General features: G+C 41.2%; 1 protein-coding gene across 1 annotated transcript in view; it reads left to right on the top strand.

The window, feature by feature from the left end:
• Positions 1 to 3854: 3854 nt before the first annotated feature.
• The window catches only part of GPR158 (G protein-coupled receptor 158), a 451105-nt gene continuing 436064 nt past the window's right edge, over positions 3855 to 18895 (top strand). The window contains exon 1 of the mRNA XM_030941019.1: positions 3855 to 5179. Within this exon, the coding sequence (XP_030796879.1) occupies positions 4278 to 5179 (902 nt within the window). The 5' untranslated portion in view covers positions 3855 to 4277. The remainder of the gene's footprint in view (positions 5180 to 18895) is intronic.

Below are 18895 nucleotides of genomic sequence, written 5' to 3'. Positions count from 1 at the left end.
CTTCCTTTTTATAATAGTGATAAATCAATCATATAAAGACAACTAATAACCCATATGTCCATTACATACTACTTTTTCATCAGTGCAAATTTGGTTGTTCTAAAGCAATTAGATTGACTTTTCAGGCTGTGTTGAAAAACTCCTTGGGCTTTTCCACCCGGGGTCATAGGTCATGTACCAATAGCTCCATCAAAATACAATAAAGCTCCTACACAGTATAAATGTTCATTTAGACAACTTAGCTCTTAATTTTGAAGCAGCATGCATAGGGATATTTATCTCTATCTACAAAGTATGCTTCTATAATTGGGGGAGGGAGATAATCATCTCCACCCCACTTCCTGTTTCATCTTATGAAATGATTTTCCTTTTTGTCAATTGTTTGTTCTGTTCTTATTACATATGACCTTTAGCATATTGCATTTATTTTTTTCCACTTGTCTTTCCTGCCAAGGATAGAGTATTTGTATTCTTAGTGCATCCATTCATTACTCCCTCAACTCAAGGTAAGTTTCTTCCCATCTTACAGTTATCTGGTTCACTATTACATACTACCTAGGCAGTTACTCCTCATTCTCAGGGTTTCAGCTCAATTGTTACCTCCTCATAGTCTTTCTTTCCTTTATCTCTTTATATATGTTCTCTGCTCCCATACCATGCACGCTTTATTACTTTGCAGTGTTTATTTCTTCATGGTACTTATCACAACATGCTATTGTCTTATTTATTTGTCTGCCTTTTTATCTCTAGCTCTGTCTCTCTACCCACCTGGCTGTAAGAGCCACATAGCCAGAAGATGTGCCTATTTTGTCCCAGTACCAAGCACAATGCCTGATACATAGTAGAGGCTCAATGAACATTTGTTGAATGAATGAATATGTCTTATGCAAGATGGTGTAGAATTTTGTAGTCTGCTTTGAGGTGTGTGTGTGTGTGTGTGCGCGCTAAACCTTGATCCCTTGAAAGAACCTCTTTTGGATTATTTTATTTATTGATAGACACTAACATAGACATAGGATTGTCTACATACTCAGTCACCTTGATTCCAGACCTATTAAATGGACCAGAACCCTTAGAGCATTCGGAACTTTGTGCCTTACCTTGCATGGACCTACGTTTCTTAGCACTCTGGACTGTGGTGGACAGTCTTCTAGAGCTTGCACTCCAGGGTAGCCTCTGGCCACGTGTGGCTAGTGAGCACTTGAAATGTGGCTAGCGTGAAGTGCCTTGTGCTGTGAGTGTAAAATAAACATCAGATTTTTAAGACTTAGTGTAAAAAGTGTAAAATATATCATTAATACTTTTATATTGTTTACTTATTGAAATGATAACAATTTGGATATATTGGGTTACATAAAATATGTTATTAAAATTAATTTCCCTCTTCTCATTTTTACTATCTTAATGTGCTATTTGAACATTTAAAATTATTTATAAGGCTCCTACTTCTGGTTCACATTGTATTTCTATTGTGCAGTGCTGTTCTAGATACAACTAGCTCATCCCAGCTGTTTGGCAATGTAGGTTGAAGGGGATCCATTGAAGGGAATACTAGAATTGCAAAAGTCTCCATAGTCTGCATCTTTCTTATTAGATGTGCACTTGGGAAAAGATTGATACCCTGGGAGAGTAGCTCAGGTGCCTCTCCAGTACAAACTCAATGCAAAATCCCGAGGCCCACACACAGTTTGTGTCCCAAGACACAGAAATGTTAAATGTCTTGCAAGTGGTCACATATCTTCCTTTAAAACAAAGCTAGAACCAGAATCCAGGTCTTTTGATTGTGCTTAGTTCATTGGATTACTTATAGAAGGATCTACTAATACAAGTATGTCTTCTTTTTTAAGTTAGATACTAGAGGATTTTAAAGAATTGTTAATAAGTTATGTAGGTTTTCTAAAAAGATCAATGAATGAGGAAGTTATACTTCGGCCCTTAGATGGTTAAGTAAATGGAAAACCATAGTGTATACTTTGATACATTAGACAAGCAGAAACTCTTTCTGTTATTATTGCTACCCATACTGTGGCAGAGCACTAAAATGGGATGACCTTTACTTAGCATAGGAGCATACATTGCAAAGCAAAATTTAAACAAAAAGTCGGATATGAACATGAGATCTACTTATAAGTAAATACAAATCTAATAACCACTCTTTGCATAACTATAAAAACTCATTTGGATACCAACCACTGCAGTCTGAAAAACTGGTTGCTGTGTCTTCTTCCAAAAGTCCTCATCACTGGCTGTCAGGCAGACTTTTCTTCTTGGGTGAGGAGACTGATTTTTAAGTAAGCTTCATCATCATGATCTTCCCGTTCATTCACTAACTTAGCCACTATTTAGTGAAAGCCAACTATGTGCCAGGTAGTGTTCTGGGTGCTCAAGGTACCTCAGTGACCAATGCAGATAAAGATTTTTGCTCTTTTGGAGCTTACATTCCAGTCCCTAAGTATTTTCTCAATAGGAAGGATGACATAAAACAGTACAGTGAATCTAAGCAGTGCCTGCTTAGAATGCCACGAGGGACATTTTTGTTAGTTGGGAATTAAAGTAAGTTGGAGATTTTCTATTTGTGTCTTTCTCAGGTAATTTGAAAATAGAGGTGCATATGGAAAGTGGAGCTAGCTGTGCAAAACACTATGTATCTGGTATCAGTCTACTTTTGGAGTGTCAGAAGACACTTAAATTCTCTAATAAGCATCAAAACATCAATTAGATTGTGGTAAGAAATTTACCAATAATTTGGGAGGCTTGGCATACTTGCTCAGTTCTTCTTTCTTCTGCTAGGATATCCCAACCTTTAGCTGACTAGAAGTCTTAGTTCTTGTCTCCCAGTTCCAGGAACTCCCAGTCAGGACGATTTGCCTTCTCACTCTACACAGGCTCCTACTCATTCTCCCACAGCTCATGAGTCTTGCCCCTTGCTCTCTCCCTTACACATCTTTACTTTCATATATTTTTACAGGTTCCCCTCCATTCTGGCCCCGAAACAGAGATTCCTTAAATATGACTTTTTTTTTTCTCTCCTTAAAACACAGCTGGTAGATTTCTTCATTACTCCCTCAGCTAAGATGAGCCTAGACAAGTATGTTTAAATCATTTCTTCAACTGACAATAAGGAAGAGGATTTGATAATTTGCCTAAAATGAGCAGATGCTCAGGAGGACAAGTCACCATCCTATGTCCCTTCTGTCCGATTTCACCTAGAAATGAAAACTACTCCCTTCTCCCTCTTTTCCAGGCAAAAGGCTGATTTAACTAAGCATGCAAGACGCCAACACACTCCTCCTCAGTACGTCCAAGTTTCCTTCGCTCTGAGCCACCGAATCTCTGCTTCTCCCCCTCTCCCTCCCACCCTACGCCACCCCCGCAGGTTTCCGAGTCATCCGGAACTCGAGTGGGTGCGAGGACTCGGCAGGCTGCCTCCTGCGCCCCCGCCGCCCGCGGGCAGCCTCGGGTTCAGCACTGGACAGCTCCCGCCCCGGCCCCACAAATGGCAGTCGGCTGATTGACAGAGGAACCGACCAAACAGGGTACAAGACGACTTGCAGCCGCCCTACAAGGGTTTGGTTGCGGCCAAGCTGCCTCTTTAAACTGGCTTTCCTCCCCCGAGCAGGGAGCAAGGAGAGAGGCTGGAGTGTGGTTTGCGGCCAAACCTAAAGGCTGCAATTAACCAGCCGCCCGGCCTTCCCGACTCCGGAGAGACGAACGTCTTAAAGGACGTCTTCGCTCCTCGGAACTCGCGGCTGCGCTCGCCGTGCGGGTCTGGGCGCGCGCCCCGCGCCTCCGGGCGAAGCGGTCGAGGAGGAGCCAGAGCTGGGAGGCGGGAACGACCTGCGGCGGGTGAGACTATGGAGCAGCGTCTTCGGCGGCCGCGGCGGCAGCAGCAGCAGCAGCAACAGCAGCTTCTGAACGCGCCTCAATGAGAGCAGCGGTGGCGGCAGCCGGGCCGAGAGACGGACGCGGACTGACTCCAGCCGCTGGGAGCGCGAAGCCATGTAACCCGCTCGGCTCCAGGCTGCGAGGTGCGTAATCCCCAGCCGGCCCCTCGCGCAGCGGGCACGGCCAGCGCTGCCACAGGTGACTTGATTTCTGCGACGGTAGCTTAGCCACCCGGGACCAATCTCGAAACATTCTTATTTTCAAGTCCTTTGGACTGGGTGCCATCTGGAGAAGGTGGGAAGACTCCTGGAAAAAGTCTCACTGTTGAAAATTGACGATCCAAATTTAAAAAGTGATTCCTCCCGTTCCCTCCTCTTCTCTCTGCGAGGGAGATGGGAGCCATGGCTTACCCCTTACTCCTCTGCCTCCTGCTCGCTCAGCTGGGATTGGGAGCTGTTGGCGCCAGCCGCGACCCCCAAGGACGGCCGGACTCCCCTCGAGAGAGGACCCCGAGGGGGAAGCCGCAAGCCCAGCAGCCGGCTCGAGCCTCTGCCTCGGACTCCTCGGCTCCCTGGAGCCGCTCCACCGATGGCACCATCTTGGCGCAGAAACTCGCCGAGGAGGTGCCCATGGACGTGGCCTCTTACCTCTACACCGGGGACTCCCACCAGCTGAAGCGAGCCAACTGCTCCGGCCGCTACGAGTTGGCGGGCCTGCCGGGGAAGTGGCCAGCCCTGGCCAGTGCGCATCCCTCCTTGCACGGGGCGCTGGACACACTGACACACGCCACCAACTTCCTCAACATGATGCTGCAGAGCAATAAGTCGCGGGAGCAGAACTTGCAGGACGACCTGGAGTGGTACCAGGCGCTGGTGCGGAGCCTTCTGGAGGGCGAGCCCAGCATCTCCCGGGCGGCCATCACCTTCAGCACCGAGTCGCTGTCCGCGCCAGCCCCACAGGTCTTCCTCCAGGCCACGCGCGAGGAGAGCCGCATCCTGCTCCAAGACCTGTCCTCCTCCGCACCCCACCTGGCCAACGCCACCCTGGAGACGGAGTGGTTTCACGGCCTCCGGCGCAAGTGGAGGCCCCACTCACACCGCCGCGGCCCCAATCAGGGGCCCCGGAGCCTGGGCCACAGCTGGCGGCGCAAGGACGGGCTCGGCGGGGACAAGAGCCACGTCAAGTGGTCTCCGCCTTTTCTGGAGTGCGAGAACGGGAGTTACAAGCCCGGGTGGCTGGTTACTCTTTCCTCTGCCTTCTACGGGTTGCAGCCTAACCTGGTCCCGGAATTCAGGTAGGGATGGCCGGGGGGCACGGGGGAAAGCAAAAGCTTTCCTTCCGGTCTTGCGGGTGGGTGCACGTGTGGGGAAGGAACCCTTGGCTGTGACACGAACGCTTCTCACCCTCAGAGCAGAGACCCGGGCTGAGGGACGCCCCACGCGGGCGCGGGGGATTGGAGGCGAGAAGCGACCCCCGCCCGTCAGCTTCCGGCGCTCGGCAAAAGCCATTCATTCTCTGGGACCAGTTTCCCCGCACGGGGCGAGGGACGGGCAGCCCTTGGCAGGACGGAGACACCCCCGCTGCTCTGTGCTTCCCTCCAGCTGTCGGGAGAGCAGGGAGGGGCGTTCCTCACCGGGGGCGATGCGACAACTTGGCGAGCGCCGGGTGTGTCCGCGGAGTGGCAAGCCTCAGATGAGAGGTGAAAAGGGAGCAGGAGGAACAGAGAGTTCCTTGTTTCTGCCACTTTGGGGTAGCCTCTGCCTGCTTCCTACGTGTGCAGTTGGGGGCACCGGTTTGTTGTTAGTCAGAGCTTATAATTAAAACTGTGCCATCTCCTCGCAGTTCCGGCCCCTCAGCAGTGAGTCAGTCCCAGCAGCTAGCTGTCTCTGGGATCCAGAGTTTGCAATTTGGTCAGGGTGCTCCTTCTACTGGTCTCCCCGCTCCCCGCAATTGATCTTTCCTTCCTTGATGGCCTTTTCCTCCTCTTCCCAGTGTAAGGCATACCTAAGGGTTCTCCAGCCCTTCACATACTCACATGATTTACAAACGGACCTAGTTATATTCCAGAGGGAGGCATCAGTTGTGACTGAATTCACTCAAGGAGACTGGAGGAAACTTAAGGGAGTCTGTATTTCCTGTCTCAAACTATAGCATTTGAGGGAAGCAGAGAATTTGCAAATTAACAGGTTTTAACTTCTGCCTGGGGAAGTGCCTGACCTTTGAGGCGGATAATTTCTAGACGCAACCTTTAAGAGTGGATGTGAGGAAGGAACTGAAAGAGTAGATACAACAAAGAGGGCTTAGGAGAGGGCCCAAGATGGACTGAGATCATCCCTTAGTCCCATGATGGAAGGCTCTGGAAAGAGGGTCTCAGGGGCTGAGATTGCTTTTTGTACTTTTTGGGAACTTGGGCAGGAGTCAGAAACCTTTGTGTGTGGATTATTTATTTATTTTTTAAATACCCTGGCACAGCAAGGACAGGATGCTGACCTGCTGAAAGATGCCAGATCAAGTACTGGGTGGGCAAGTGGGAAAGGTCAGAAGGCTTGTTTGTCTTGGTATCGCCATTTACTGCTGAATGACCTCAAGCAAGTTGCATAACCTCTCTGGGTTTCAGCTACTTATCTGTCCAGTGAGGGAGTTGAACTAGACAGTCTCTAGTGAGCCATCCAGTTATCAAGTTCTGTAGCTTTTAATGTTGGCAACACTTGTGAAGGCATAAAGGATAACAACCCCCTTTGTCTGATTCTGTATGACCATATTAAATGTATGTGTGTGTGTCTTTGTATGTATTTCTATCTCTTTTAAAGGTCTTGTCTTAAACCAGACTAACTCTTTTCTACTTTCAAGATAATCTCATTTCCTCCTAATTCTTGCAGGATCCTATTAGTAAGAGCTGAGCCCAGCTTTGAATCTTTGTCATGTTGTTTGCTTAGAAGAGAAAAGACCAGCAGATGCGATTCACTGCCAGCAAACTGTTTGTAGCCTTTAAATGAGTCTTTTTAGGGAGCCTGAAGTTCCAGGATTTATCTATCTTTTTCATCTAACATTCACTTTATGTCAGGCTCTGTGTTAACTGCTTTGCATGCACTGTCTTGATTAGGCCTTACAGCAACCTTATGAGTTAAGTTTTATTATTTTCTCTATTTTACAGAAAAGGAATCTGAAGCCCAGAGGGGTTAAGCTTCTTGCCTAAGATTGCACAGCAGTAAAATAGCAGATCCAGGATTTAAGCCCACTTCATACTTCATATCATATGTACCACCATTCCAAATTCTGTTCTATGAAGGTGTCCTAGGGGTTGCTATAAACAATGTAGTTACTGTATAAAATATATGTATTTTTGAGGGCCACTGTGGAACTGAGGATGAAAACCATTCATTTTCAGAATTATCTCTCTTAATCATATGGATCAGAAAGCATAGGTTGCCTAAATGAACTCAGCGCCTTCTGGCAGCCAAGTTGAAAGGTTGAGGACACAAAGGGTCTCAGGTTGACAGGGCTCAGACATTCCCTGTTTTCTCACTCTGTTTAGAAAATAGGTTGTTTCTTTAAGTGCCTTCCTATACAAAGAATACCAAGATGGTATTCTTCAGCCAAGGCACAAAGCCAGCCATTTAGTGTCTGGCCCTCTACTGCAGCTGGCTGGTCTCAGTAGAATCACAAGGTAAATGCTCTCCTGTGAGTGATTTGGCTCCATATCCTGTGCCCTTCAAATGCTGTATTGAGGGTCCACACAGTAGAAACCAGAAGAAAATCTTACAGGCATCAGATAGTTCCACCTGTTGTCTCATAGATGAAGAAACAGAACTATAAAGTGACTTGTCCAAAAATCACATATCAAGTTTGTAGCAACAACAGAAATGGGATCCAGGCCTTCTGCCTCTAGTTTATCCTATACTTGATAAATATATACCTAAAGCAGGTATCTGTGGCTCTCTGGACCTCTGTACACAACCTGTGTTGGGGATATACTTTATTCTCTATCATCATTTATCACAACCAAAAAAATTAACCCATAGAAAACAGCTGTCACTTAAAAAAGAGATTATATTGTTAATTTCACATATTGAGATAATATTTAAATGGGTCATTTCTGTATATCTTCATACTCATAAAAGGAAAAGGTTTTTTGTTGATGATATTTTATCATATAAGATACGCATTCTAAAATTCTACAGTATAGGTGGATAGTATTTGACAAGTATGGTAACAAGGTAAACCTCAAATGAATTTTTGGGAAACCAGATTAGGAGCCCTGATCATGATTTTAAATAGTCTTTTAAACATGTGAAGTGTTATTTGCAAAAAGCTTTATGTATAACAGAAAATCCACTGATAATGGTTTACTTATGAAAGAGAAAAGGAGAAATAACTTTTAGTTAAGGTTAGTTACTATTTTCCCAGGTCTTACTTACAAGATTCAGACATTTAAATTAGTGTAAATTAAATTGTATTCTATTTTTAGGTAATATAAATCCAAAGCATGAACTTTTAAAGTAATATGTAGAACTTCTTATAAGAAGTTCAATATAAAAATATCTTCTCATATTACCATTTATCACTGTAAAACAATCTCTCAGAATAAATTCTATTCCCCTGCGTTTCAGAATGACACAAGTATCTTAAAATTTAAGATGTAGCATAATGCACATATGGAAATAGAAGTTTGCTGCTCATTTTTTGTCTTTGAAAAAATGGCACTCATTTCTTTTAAGTATTTCTTGAGTCTTTTGTTACATATCTATAGTGTATGAACACTCGGTTCTCATTTTTCATCCTAGTAAAAAACAGAGTAATAATTTAAGATATACCCTGAAAATATTTTAGTTTTATCATTAGGTTTGTAATATCCTCCTAGCATTTTCCTTAAAGCTAGGGTTCTTTTGTTTGCATAATGATTTTTCTTCGTGGAACTTAAAGTACTATGGAGTTGGATCCCATTCTGTTGAATGCATAGATACGTCTCTGGCAGTGGTTGGAATCTTTCAGTGCCTAGGATGGTTAGCAGGTACTTAAGTGTTAGTTGAATTTAAAAGAAGGTGAATTTCTTTAAAATTCCTTTAAAGAATTAATTCTTGATGAACTTGAGAGGGAATTTGGAATGTCTTGGGTTTCTTCTCATTTTATAGTTGAGGAAGCTGAGACCCAAATAGCTAAAGGAATTTGCTAGAAGTGGAATAGCTCTTTTGGGGCAGGTGGGAATTAAGGGAAACCAATACTTACCGAGTATCTACTATACATTAGATATTTTATATATTTCAGTGCATTTAATTCTTAGAACTCTCAGGTTGCAACCAGTTCAGAAAAGTTGAGCAACCTGCCCAAGCTAATGTAGCTAGTAAATGAAGGAGCTAAAATCAAATTTAGATCTGTCTAGCTATGAAGCCTGCATAGTCTTTCCACCATCCTGTGCTGATTTCTATCTCTTGATTCCCCAATTTTGTCATTAAAAGTGTATAAGATGATATTGGCTTGAATTAAGTAATATACTTGGCCCAAACCAGTGATATACACTTATTCTTTTTGGGCCAACGATACAACCAAGTATGTTGTACAGTGAGAAGAGTATTCAATTTGAGGCATAACTTTGCCTCAAATCCCAGTTTTGTCTCTGACTGACTGTATTACCTGTCTGGAAATCAGTTTCTGCACAATAAAAATGTGGAAATAGACTTGATGATTTCCATATACCTCTTAATTGGCCTATCCACATGGTCAACAAATACTTTTTGGAAACAGGGCTGATACAAATAAATCTACTACCTTGTGGAAATGATATGGGAGAGTCACATGCAGAGGAAGAGGAAACCAAGTGAATATTAGACCTGGTATTTGGTTAAAAAAAAAAAAGAAAGAAAAGTCAATAGGGAGATAAAGGAAAGATCACAATAGTGTGGAAATCTCTTTTTAGAAACTAATGAACATTAGTGTCACTGATTCACTGACTGCCTGAGTGCTCACTCCACTTTCTCTCCTTCATACAAGACACCCACACACCTCCTTCAGTGATTCTATTACAGATTTCTGCTTTCAACAAAAGAGGGCAATTCACATAGTGTAAGAGAAATGACCACATAGGATAGGCCAAACGTATCCTATGTCTTTCTTATAGGAGCTGAAAATGATGAGTAGGCTTACCTACAGAAATAGCCCAGAGGTGTTTGCCTGGGTTATAGATTAAAAGGTTTTCAGATGAACTTCTGCTGTGGAGGCTTTTAAACCTCAGTTACATCATCTTTAAGCTATGAAGAGTAATGTGTATCTCCTTTGAAATTCTGTAAAGACTAAATGAAGAACTGTCATCACATAGGAAGTTTAGTAAATATTTTTGTATTGTAGCTTCTGTCTTCCCGAATACTATCCTCAGCTGGCCATAACTGTCTTCATTTACTTGTATTAGAGTCATTTGACTTAGAGTAATTTGTAACTTATATAGCAGTTTAGTTTTGTTTCTAATCATTATGAAGGCTTGTAATGGCAATGGGTCATGGTAGAAATACTGGCCTTAGAGACAGAAGATGTTGGTACCAGCCTAGACCATATCGTTGACTTAGGGTGTTACTAGAGGCAGGAGTTGCCTCTTTAATTTTCAGTTTCTTCAACTGTAAATTGAGGACGTTGGATGAGATAACTCCTTATAACCCTAAAAGTCAATGATTATGCACATCATTCAATATGTCACATTATTTTATTTATTTCTTTTTTTGGAACAGGATCTCACTCTGCTGCCCAGGCTGGAGTGCAGTGGCGTGATCTTGGCTCACTGCATCCTCAACCTCCCAGGCTCAAGTGATTCTCCCATGTCAGCTTCCTGTGCAGCTAAGACTACAGGCCCGAGCCACCATGCCTGGCTATTTTTTTTTTTTCAGTTTTTGTAGAGATAGGGTTTTGCTACATTGCCCAGGCTAGTCTTGAACTCCTGGGCTCAGGCGATCCACCTGCCTCAGCTTCCCAAAGCATTGGGATTACAGGTATGAGCCACACCTAGCCTGATGTGTTGCTTTAACTTGGAAAGTTTTATTTGATTTGCTGCTGAAATCAGTTAATGAATGCTATATAAATGTAGAACATGTTCGTGTGTTCCATGTTTGACTTTATAATGATCATTTACTCACAGAATATTTACAGAAAGTCCTATCAATGTACAATGAGTTAAGTACATAAACTAATAATGGAAATGAGAACTCCATTTCAAAATAAGAATAAGCATGATCTGATTTACAGGACTTAAGACTTCCTGATTTACTTGGAGTCAACATGAAGTTGCTTCATAGATTTCTAGACCAAGGGTCTCAGAATACCTCTATAATTTCTCTCAAGAGAATAAATGTTTAGACATTTGGAAGCTCCCTACTTACTTTTTAAAAACAATCTGTTTTCAATTTGCCTCTGTAGTTGGCTTTAAAATTTCAAAGAGGAGCTATATGTTGTGGTGTAGCAATGGCACAGGATTATCTTCCCATTTTCTAGAATATGCATTTGGAAGTAGAAATGGGATTTCCAGAACTGCAAAATAAATTACAAGAGTTATGCTTACTGTCTGGAGAGATAACCGAGGCTCTCACTAGACTGTTTTTCCAGCCTCAACTTCTGGATAAGCCAAATGTTGCTTTCAACTTCAGAAAAGCAGCAGTTTGTTGCACATGGTTCAGACTTTAAGGCTACCCTTTTTCAGTCTTAAGAGTGCTGTTGAATTCAACATACACTGCATTTTATGATTATATTGTAATATACTGTGATGCCAAGGCGTATGTTGTTGATGCTATTTTGCACTTGGTTGGTACAGAAGCATTAGGCCCTGGCTGTTTTCTCTGTTCAGTTCTGATTTGGTGTTCAAAGAGTTATTTATGCAGAATTACTAAGATAGCACATTGGGATTTTGATAACTTTGGCAGCTTGATGGCTGTTATGTGCAAATAGGCAGTTCACTAGTACTGGGGCTATGCTTGGGAGAGTCTGCAGCCAGCAGCATTGTGAAGCTTTTCCCAGCACAGCAATGTCATGTGCATCAGTGGGGCTTGTTTTGCTTGCCTTATCTGCCTTTCAGCTTTTAGTAATAAACTGAAATTTGTTTAGTAACAAACTAAAATTACACATAGCATAATTTCCACTTTGGCTGGCCAATTACTCTCCCAAGTCTTTCTTCCTACAGGAAGAAAAACTTGACCTACACAAATATTTGGGTAGATGACTGTTCCATGAAATACTTCTTCAGTTTAGGAGAGGATTAATCCTCTTGGGTAAGTCTTTCACAGCTTGCCCCCTCCACACCCTCCTCTTTCCTGCAGTGCCAAATCTAGTATAGAAACCATGAGTGAATTTCTTTTTTATACTCAAGGATATTATAGAGTGCCTCAAAACAATTATAGGATACATCTAGTTTTATTACTTTCATTATAGGTAGAGCTCATAGGACACACAAATTAGCTTAAATATAATCTGATCCCAAGGTAGTAAAGTTTATTTTTCCAAACAAAAATCCTATTACCTATCTCGTTGTACATGGGGGCAGTTTCTGTCTCTTTTCTCTTCCCTCATACAAAGTTGCTAATACTTCTGTTTAATTGAGATCCAATTAATTTTTATTCATTTTAATACCTGTTATAATCTTCCCCATTTAATAAATATGACTAAAACAAAACAATGTAGGATTTTTAAAAACCTGTCCAATTGGCAAAGTACCCACTGCACCTACAGCTTAAAAGGAATCTTACAGTTATGTAAGATTTTGGTTTATTTGTTTAGCTTTCTCACCATTTATGTGTTTTGTCCAATGTATATGCCTTGTTACATTATTATAGAAGAACTTGACACATGGCTTTTATCTGAGAAAGAAGGAATGGTATGATATAGTAAAGAATAATATTCTATCGATTCTAACATGCACCATTTTCACATTTTGATGTCTTTCAAATTGAGATGTGTCTTACAATTGAGGGCATGTCATATTCCAAATGAAGTTGGCACTTCGTTTCTTCCTGTGGTACACAATATAACAAGGCATCTTACAATTAATGCCATCTTATAGTTGATGAAATGTGATATCAGGAAATAGGAAAACAAACTCCAGGGTCTCTTCAACTACAAAGTTCTATTATCATCTATAAGTTATCAACTTATAGTAAAATATTCATATATGGAAGCAAAATGTAGACCTTACTGCTGTATGTAAATTTTTAATTTAATTTAATTTTTTTTAAAAAAGAGACAGGGTCCCACTCTGTTTCTCAGGCAGGAATGTAGTGTTGAGATTATAGCTCACTGCATTCCTAGGCTCAGGTGATCCTCCTGCCTTAGCCTCCTAAGTAGCTGGGAGAACAGGAACATGCCACCATGCCTGGCTAATTTTTTTAATTTTAATTTTTGTAGAGACAAGGTCTTGCCTTGGCTTCCCAAAGTGCTGGGATTACAGACCTGAGCCAGCATACTCAGCTCCTGCTGTATATAAATTAGATTGCTATTTGTCTTCATAATAGTTTTATTTAAAATAGACAAGCTATACTAAAACATGTAGCCACATTTTCTTTTTATATTGTGCTAGAAACTACAGCAACTTTTATTTTCCGAATAGGTAAAATCAGAATTATCATAATTTTTCTCACATCATCTGGCAGTTTTTCCCTTACACTGTGGGAAAATCCCTAGGATTGTGAAAATGAAAGACCACTGACAGACTAAGAATAGGAGGGAATAGATATGGTATCTCCTTTCTAAAGTGTGTAAAGGTTTCACAAGGGAAGTTACTTCTTATGTAGCAATGTAACCAGATTTGACCGATGAGATTTAAATGAAATTGTGAAGATAAGCATATTTTTTTCTTTTTATCTCATCAATTGCTTGGAATAAAATGAAGAGTTTGATTTTCCTCGTATTTGATGCCTCAGACCACTATGCTGATCAAGGTTTCTCAACCTTGGAACTACAGATATTTGGGACCACACAGGCCTTTTCTGTGGGGGCTGTCTTGTTAATTGTAAGATGTTGAGCAGCACCGCTGGCTTCTATCCATTAGATGCCAGTGGCAACACACCTTGCCAGTGTGAAAACCAAATGTGTCTGCCAAAAATAGCAAATATCCCCTGTGGGGCAAAACTGCCTCTGGTTGAAAGCCACTGGTGTAGAGGAGTACATATGATACATAACTTATAAAATGCTGCTCTGGGACTATCCCTATTTCAAGGGTCCTGTATGTATGTGTACACATACGTGTATACATATATCTGTGCGTGTGCATATATATATGCTCATATGCATTTGTCAGATTACATATCTATTTATTTCTTTAAAATATAAGATCATTGTATATATAGAACCTGACACAAGTGAGAACTGAAACATTTTGATAGATCCATGAAATATGAATTCATTTACCTTTGTATGTCATCAGGGCTCAAAAAGAACATCTGACTAAATTTGTAGAATCTGTTGCTAAGCGTGGTTTTACTACCTATATGGTTAAATGTTTAATATTTAAGGTTTCCCATAAAAGATGAATTTTGAAAGGAAAGCACTTGGCCGGGCGTGGTGGCTCACGCCTGTAATCCCAGCACTTTGGGAGGCCGAGGTGGGCGGATCATGAGGTCAGGAAATCGAGACCATCCTCGCTAACACGGTGAAACCCAATCTCTACTAAAAATACAAAAAATTAGCCAGGAGTAGTGGCGGGCGCCTGTAGTCCCAGGTACAGGCTGAGGCAGGAGAATGGCATGAACCTGGGAGGCGGAGCTTGCAGTGAGCGCACTTGTGTGTGTGTACCTGGAAGAACAGAAAAAGGGAAGGGGGGTACAGCTGGGTGTGAGGAGTGGGGAAAGGGAACAAATGAAGATGAATGAACTGATAGAAAACAATTATCTATCTCTGATGCTGTGGAATATTGCCTTATTTTTACATGAAGCTCCATTTACCATTGAACAATTTTACAGTTCTTATGAAACTGAACTATTTTTCCCTAGTAGGTAGTTGAGGAGTTAAGTTCTTGATGATTTAATCATTATAAAGATAAGTTGACTGTGCTTGCATTTCAGAACTTTGTTTCAGTTTTTCCCATTAAAGGAATATTAGTACCTTACAATATATATTTTAAATATTCCATTTGCCATTTTAACTTATTGATTCAACTAGAAGTTGTTCAGAATTTGAACTTATTACAAATGAATTTCCTAGAAGAAATGATTGAAATGCTATATTACATAGACATTATTATTATTATTATTGTTGTTGTTGAGACAGGGTCTTACTCTGTCACCCAGGCTGGAGTGCAATGGCATAAATATGGCTCACTGCAGCCTCAACCTCCCAGGCTCAAGCGATCCTCCCACCTCAGTCCCCCAATTAGCTGAGACTACAGGTGTGCACCACCACGACCAGCTAATTTTTCTATTTTTTGTAGAGGCAGGATTTTATCATGTTGCCCAGGGTGGTCTTGAACTCCTGGGCTCAAGCAATCCACCCATATCAGCCTCCCAAAGTGCTGGGATTACAGGCGTGAGCCATCGCTGCTGGCCCTACATATACATTATTTAAAGCTTTAATAAGCATTTGTTTAAAGATGCAGTTTTAAATATTAATAATGCTTAGAATTCTGTTAAGTCAGAAGCAAGGCTAAGAAAACCAAAACAACGACCACATGATAAAAAAAAAAATATGTTTAGGCTTCATGGTGCAAATTACCTTAGCACAAACTGAACAGTGACCAATTCTTTACTCCCTATCCATAAACACAAAACATACACGACCTACTGTGAGAAGGGAGGAGCTTGTTGTTGTACATTATGTTAATTATGGAGAAATAAGAGACAATGTTGTGAATATTAGAGATGAATCCAACACTCCTGAAAAGAAAGATGAAGACTATGATTTTTCTGGATAAGGCAGACTTTTAGGATGGTTGTTTTGGGTACTGACTTAATAATTAGTTCTTTGGAAAGCCTCTCACAATACAGTCCCCTGAAAGTTATTTAGCAATGTGTCTGTCTTTCCATGTTTATGAAAAATAGGCAAATAACAAATGATATTGAGGCATTCTTTAAGAAGCAATGTTTTTAGTAAACATCTTGTGAAAAACTCCTTTCTGAATTGGAAATTTAGAAGTAAAGGGGATTTTAGGGATCACGTAATCCAATTTATTTTTATGGGTGAGGAAAATGAGAGCAAGGGAATTGGTGACCGTCACTTGCATTAGCTATGGCTGCAACGAACTTGCAGTTTAATAACAGACACAAAGACAAAGATGCTGAGTCATCAAGTAAAGGTTAATTTATGTTCATTATTCACTGATCCCAAACATGGCTGGGCATAAGGATCACCTGAAGAGCCTGATAATATGTTCCCAGGCCCTCCCTAGACCTTGTGAACAAGACAATCTGCAATAGGATCCAAAGTCTATATTAAACACAAAGTCTTAGTAATTCAGAAGTAGTCTTTAAACACAAACTTGGGAAAAAGTAAACAGTATTTGATAAAATTGAAACACATATAACTTATATAAACAACTTTATATAAACAGCTGATATAAACAACTGCAGCTTTAGTCACTGAAAAAATTTGGTTACAGGCCATTCTGGGTACCTGAAACATTCCAATATTGTGAATGAGCCTATCAGTATTGCAAATTTACAATGTCCAGCGGGTTCTTTATGAAGGCAGGGAGCTCACAGGTTCTGAGCCTTGGAATGAGAAATCACTTGGTTGTATACTCCTATTTCCCCCTCACTTTAGTTTGGGTTTTTTGTTTTCTCAACTTTAAAATAGGGGCTATCATAAGAGCAACCTGCCTTCTGTTATTATCTATCTGTTTATGTAAACATCCTGTTTCCCAAAGAGTTCTACAGGTTTTTAAAGTACAAGGACCATATTTTGTGACTTCCTTTATTCAGTGCCTGATATGGTTTGGCTGTGTTTGCACCCAAACGCTCATCTTGAATTGTAATCTCCATAATCCCCACGTGTCAAGGGAGAGACCAGGTGGAGGTAATTGGATGGTGGGGGCAATTTCCCCGGTGCTGTTCTCATGATAGTGAGGGAGTTCTCACGAGATCTGATGGTTTTAAAAGTGTGTGGTAGTTCCTCCTGTGTTCATGCTTCCCACTGCCACCTTGTGAAGACAGTACCTTGCTTCTCCTTCATCTTCCACCATGATTGTAAGTTTCCTGAGGCCTCCCCAGTCAAATGGAACTGTGAGTCAATTAAATGTCTTTCCTTTATAAATTACCCAGTCTCGGGCAGTTCTTTGTAGCAGTGTGAGAATGGACTAATACAGTGCCTCTTGAAAGTACCTTCCCTAATTCAGAAAAACAGCATGGGAATGGTGTCTAGGAGGAGGAGTTTTGGGATCATAAACCTAGGTTTGAATCCAAGAAGTTCCATTTTCACTTACAGTGTGACACTGGAAAGTTATGTAACTTTGTGGCTCAATTCCCTCATTGCAAAAGGTATAGAATACCTCTTACTGTTGTAAAGAGTAAACAATCTTATATATGTAAAGAGGCTAACATAATTTCTGAAATATACTAACCTTTTTAAAAAGTTATAGTGTATAGTCTCCAATGTATGATAGTTCTCCTACAATTTTTCAAACTTTTGAGGTGCAAAAGCGATACACATTCAGTAAAATCTATACTTTGGTACAGCATTTATTCACATAAGGTATTCAACATTTTAGTAAAAAATAGGCTTTATTTTAGATGATTTTGCCCAGCTATGGGCTAATGTAAGTGTTCTGAGCATGTTTATGGTAGGCTAGGTTAAGCAATGATGTTTAATAGGTTAGATGTATTAAACACATTTTCAACTTACACATTTTCAACTTAAGATAGGTTTACTGGGATGAGTTTATCAGAATGTAACCCCATATAAGTTGAGGAGCACCTGTATATTACATGCACCTGACTATGGCTACAGGTGCTAGGGATAGAATAGTGAAGACAACAGAAAAATCCTTGTCCTCATGAACTCTTTTGTGGGAATGGGGGAGATGCATAATAAACAGGCAAAATAAAAATAAGTAATTCTTGATAGAAACAAGTGCTATAAGGAAAAAAATAGGGGAATGTGGCAGAGAATAGCTGAGAGGTAGGGTAGCATGCATTCAATAGGATGGTCAGGAAAGACCTATTTGGAGAGGTGACTCTGAACTGAGAAAGGAAGGATGAGAAGACATTCATGGAGCAAGCTGAGGTCATCACATTCCAGACAGGAAGCCACAAGAACAAAGACCTCGAGATGGAATGAACTTAAAGTGATCTAAGAACAGAAAGAAAGCCAGTGTTGATGGAATGTAGTGAGAGATGGGTAATGTGGTAGAAGATGAGAGGAAGGCGTGCAGAAGGTGCTCAATAAATGGTTAAAATGCTGTGGTAACATGGAAACATGTGAAGTTCTTTACAGATTTCTATCCCTCTAGGAATATGTAAACTGTGAATGCATCTTCATCTTTTTCGCCTTTGGGTGTCTTTATTGTAGCATTCTGGTTTTACTTTGTCTTGCTTTTTCCTCTTCCTTTCAGTCTTGGCCTTCCTGCCCACTTCCTCCCTTAGCTCTAGGAGCTTGGGTTTTCCAGTTTCTCTGATGAGACTTCAGTCAAAGAATAAGCTATTCATAATTGCTCCATTCTCAAATTTAAATGAACAAACTGAAATATGTGAAAGGTAAAGGGATACAAAAAAAGAAAATCCAGAATTCCTTGTAAAAATCAGCTTGGTGCTTTTATTGCTCTTGGGCTTAAGCCTGTAAATGAAATGTTTTCAAGACACACATAGCATAGCAAACAATAGTAGAGGCACATTGGGTCAGTTCATGGCTCAGCATTTCTTTTCCTCACCAGCCCACCTGGGATGACATCCAGCAGGTCCCTGACCTCTTTCAAGCTGGAGGCTGGCAAGTCTGGTTTTCTGGCATTTCTTGATCCACACGTTGCTGCTTTTTTTGTTTTGTTTTTTGTTTTTTGTTTTTTTTTTTGAGACGGAGTCTCGCTCTGTCGCCCAGGCTGGAGTGCAGTGACCGGATCTCA

This window comes from Rhinopithecus roxellana, chromosome 11 (genome assembly GCF_007565055.1).
Source record: "Rhinopithecus roxellana isolate Shanxi Qingling chromosome 11, ASM756505v1, whole genome shotgun sequence".
Taxonomy (NCBI): Eukaryota; Metazoa; Chordata; class Mammalia; order Primates; family Cercopithecidae; genus Rhinopithecus; species Rhinopithecus roxellana.
Note: the sequence above shows the minus strand (reverse complement) of the source record. Positions and strands in the feature narration are given on the sequence as shown.